This window comes from Euwallacea similis, chromosome 25 (assembly GCF_039881205.1).
Source record: "Euwallacea similis isolate ESF13 chromosome 25, ESF131.1, whole genome shotgun sequence".
Taxonomy (NCBI): domain Eukaryota; kingdom Metazoa; phylum Arthropoda; class Insecta; order Coleoptera; family Curculionidae; genus Euwallacea; species Euwallacea similis.
Window position 1 is genome coordinate 770,473 of NC_089633.1, and position 3,910 is coordinate 774,382.

A 3,910-nucleotide genomic window follows, 5' to 3' on the forward strand; every position below is an offset into this window, starting at 1 on the left:
ATCGATATTATTATCAATGGGTTGCTGAAACGTTAATTGCTTCAAACGGCCCCAAAGATATGTGTTAGAAATAGTGAGGTCAGGACTTCTTGCAGGCCACAAAAAATTATTTTTCAAAACGAGATTATTAATTAATATTGTGACATTTGTTGTCATGCTTGTTGCAAATACGTGAAATGAGGTGAAAAAGGTAAAATTAGAAATTGGTTGAATTTTAAAAGAAAAATAAAACATGGAATACTCAGTTAAAATTTTGTCTGTAAACTTTGGATAGGATTTGAAATCTGTTTTTTATTTACCATTTTGCTTCAAAATGAGAAATAAAGGTAGTTTACTCTTGATAATATTTCATGTGTTCGTAGTTTTTGGGCACCCTGTATAAAAAAGTTCAAAAGTATCTTCGTAAATCGTATTTTTTCGAGAAGCAGAAACTTTTATCAAGAATGACTTTTTGTCGAATGACGACATTTTTTGTCCATTTGTCCTCTTGGGCCCTCTATCTGTGGACATACTGTATACGGCATAGATCCCCTAGAGCTGCCTTCTAAAGTGATGGGCAAGTAAGTATAATTATGTACCCAGAAAGAAGGGAAGAAATTCAATGTTTTTGAGAAGACTGGTTATTAATCAGATAGGGTGGTGACGTCAGCGTCTTCATCCGTATCACTGTCTTCTTGGACACCTACGAAACCAGTGTTCTTAAACATGTTGGTTAAAATCTCGGCCGGGTTGATAATTCGGGCTAAGTAACGAGCATGTGATAAATAATAAATAATTGCAGCCACATGAGAACAACAACCGACAGTACGCTTTCCATTCGCGCAATCACAGCAATAGCGGCATATACCTGCTACATCATTTCGTTTTAGCGTATAATCGATGAAAGAGGTGTAGGTTTTCCGATTACTATGCCTAGAACGAGATTGTATTCTCAAAATAGTTGCATTCTCTTTCAAGTAGTCAACATTCAGGGAACCATCTTCGTTCTTTATCTCTGCTAAATACGATTTAGCTTGGCCCAATTGATAAGTACCTGTGAAAAGTAATATTAATTGAGCTTCTGTTAATTGAGGGAAATCCTTTATCGCATTTGAAGTAATCCGTCTGAAAATAACTTTCTTACGCGCCCATTTTCCTGTTTCTACTTCTTCCGCCAAGTAATTCGGTGTATCTACTAGCGCTTGCATCCTTGCGATGATTTCTTCTCCAGCTTCTTTATCGGAAGTTAATCGTTGTCCAAACTGATTTTGTAAAACAGCCGCGATTCTAAAATACTCGCCTATTGTCGGGACGATCTTATTATCTATTTTCCGGTCAAGTAATTGATATTTTTGTTTCAAAATACCGTGAACAGCTTCAACGACCCATCGGACTTTTGTTATAAGTCTCGAGCGATTGGCTTCTAAACTCTCTAACTGTTTGCGTTTGCCTCTGAGAGCTGGCATGGCTGTTTTGTATCCTTTACTGTTTAAATATTCTATTACGTCCCGAAATCCTCTGTCCAGTACAAAAATATCCCTTGCCTCCAGTAAATCGGACAATCCCGTATTCTCAGCTTCCAGAATTGTTCTTAAAATTCGCGCATCATTTTCGTTTGCGCCGAACGGTCCAAGCATGTCGACAACAAAACCACTAGTGGTACATGTCGTGAATGGTTTACACAAAGGTACTTTCTTTTGACCAGAAAACGATCTCCTTTGATATTCATTGTTTGTGCTTTTCTGATGTCGAGCATAAGTGCCATCACATATCAGAATTAAATCCTCATTATCAGCTTCAAGTACTGTTCGAGCAATTGGATTCGTTTCATATATAATTTTTTCCCTAGTCGTATTTTGACATCCAAAGTGTTTAGCTAGAATATTTTGGACAAAAGCACATCTCACTGATTTAAGATACTTCGAGACGACCCCTTTATTGGGTAAATGAAGAATGGAAGCAATTAGTTCATGTGAATTATCGGTTTTATGTTTGAATAAAAAGGTAACGATGGCCTGTGTGGTGGTTCTGTTACAAGAATTTCTAAGAGACGTTAGCATTTCTTTTAACTGCAATAAATTCTCCCAAGTCAAGCTTGTGAAAAGTCTTAATTGTGTTTCGGGCATAGAAAAATCCGAGACTTGATCAAACAAACTTTTATCACAACTAATCGCTAAGTTTTCCATCATGCAAGAGAGCTCTTTCGATGTGATTTCAGAAATATTTGAATATACCTTGATCATCATTAAATCTTCCTCAAAAAATGAGTCGAAAATGATGTGACTTCTGCAGCATCTATCGCCAATTGGAACAAACAGTTTTCTCTTTGCGTAACTCTGGCAACGAACCTTCTCGGGAATCAACATTAAATTGGAAGTTGTATTACCACCACAAATGATGCAATATTTGTGAGTTGCAACGGTGCGATCGATTTTCAGACTAACTAATTCTTCGGCCTGTTCATTAGATGTTAAATTATATTTAACTTCAGGATCACGTGTATCGTCTGTATCGGAATCATCGCTATTCTCGTTGATATTAATCTGAATCGACTCTTCCACCACGGGATTTTTAGAGATGTCATTAGGAAATCCAGCATTTTGCTGAATTGGGACCAGCATTCTTTGCTTTTTATAAAAGCAAATGCGACAATATCCGCACACGGTGCGATTCTGTTGAACTGAAAGAATACTTTTAAATATAAACGGACGTCTTCAGGAGTGTTGATACATTTTACCTTTCCAGGCACTTTTCTCCAGACACGTGAACAAATCACACACTTAACATTCAGCGACGCTGATGTGGAAGGTAATGAATCATTAGATTCCATAATTTAAAATAAATGTAGGTTTTTCTAACGTTGTCTAGGGTTTTAACAATAGGGTTTATTGATATTAACGGATACACTTTGAATTCTACTTGCGGATAATAGTTCTGGTGAGCCACTCGAAAGAAAGAGAGAGCTCTCTAGATTCGGGGCGCTCTTAACCCGCCATTACCCGCGTATAAGATTAGGTTACGGTTGGTAACAGTACCGTAAACGGTTTTCGCTCCGATCGTTCTGATTTTTTAATATGTTATTCTAAAGGCCATTTTGAACAACTTTTCTAAAGGGACAAAGGCGCGCAAATGCCTCTTTCACACTTTTTTTTAAGTTGAACATTTTTCCAAATCCAACTGTCTTACGGAATCGTGTAGCGAATAGGGGTGCTGGGTGGGGTAAACTGCTTCACTATGGGTATGTAATATTTTGTTGCTTTAAAGATCTGAAACGTTGTTGATAATTACCTCACTCAGCACTCCAATTCACTCCATGAATCCCGAAAGACACTTCACTTAATCGACTAAAATACTAGCGTGGCCCCTGCGCAAGAAAGATACACAAAAATTTTACAATTTTATTTTAATTGCAATCGCAATTGAAAAAAATATAAATTCTGATGAAAATAAGTAAATGAAAAACATATTGCTTGATAAGAATTGAAACTAAATGAAATAAATTTCCTTTACTGAGGTGATCCGAACTAACCTGAACTAAATGAAATAAATTTCCTTACTGAGGTGGATGTATCTTTGCAATTTCAATAGAGAAATAATGAATGTCGCTTAATAAAGGAAAGGACCGTTTAAACAAAAATTCTGCTAGATATCCAACAAAACGGGGCTCTTTTCTTCCATATCTGGGAATTCCACCACGGACATCTCTCCATATACGCTCTATATTTTGAGTGTGAATTTGCCGATCATTAGGATCAACATAGGGAACAACAAGGGAGTGATTAATTTGCAAGTGCTGATATTCTTGATTTTTTAAAACATCATATGCTCTCCAACAATCCGATACAATAGTGGTTCCAGGATGTATCCATTCTTTAATAATTTGGAGCAAAGTTTGTGAGGTCCTATTTTCAACTGGAACTAGAAAAACTCT

General features: G+C 36.6%; 1 protein-coding gene across 1 annotated transcript; it reads right to left on the reverse strand.

Moving 5' to 3' along the window:
• Positions 1 to 623: 623 nt before the first annotated feature.
• On the reverse strand, positions 624 to 2,600 carry LOC136416805 (uncharacterized). Its single transcript, XM_066402161.1, has one exon. The coding sequence runs from the start codon at positions 2,598 to 2,600 to the stop codon at positions 624 to 626; it is 1,977 nt and encodes a 658-aa protein (XP_066258258.1).
• Between the last annotated feature and the right edge of the window lie 1,310 nt (positions 2,601 to 3,910).

What these genes read in the sequence shown, in the direction of transcription:
- LOC136416805 (XM_066402161.1), bottom strand. Translation starts at nt 2,600, where the DNA reads ATGCTGGTCCCAATTCAGCAAAATGCTGGATTTCCTAATGACATCTCT.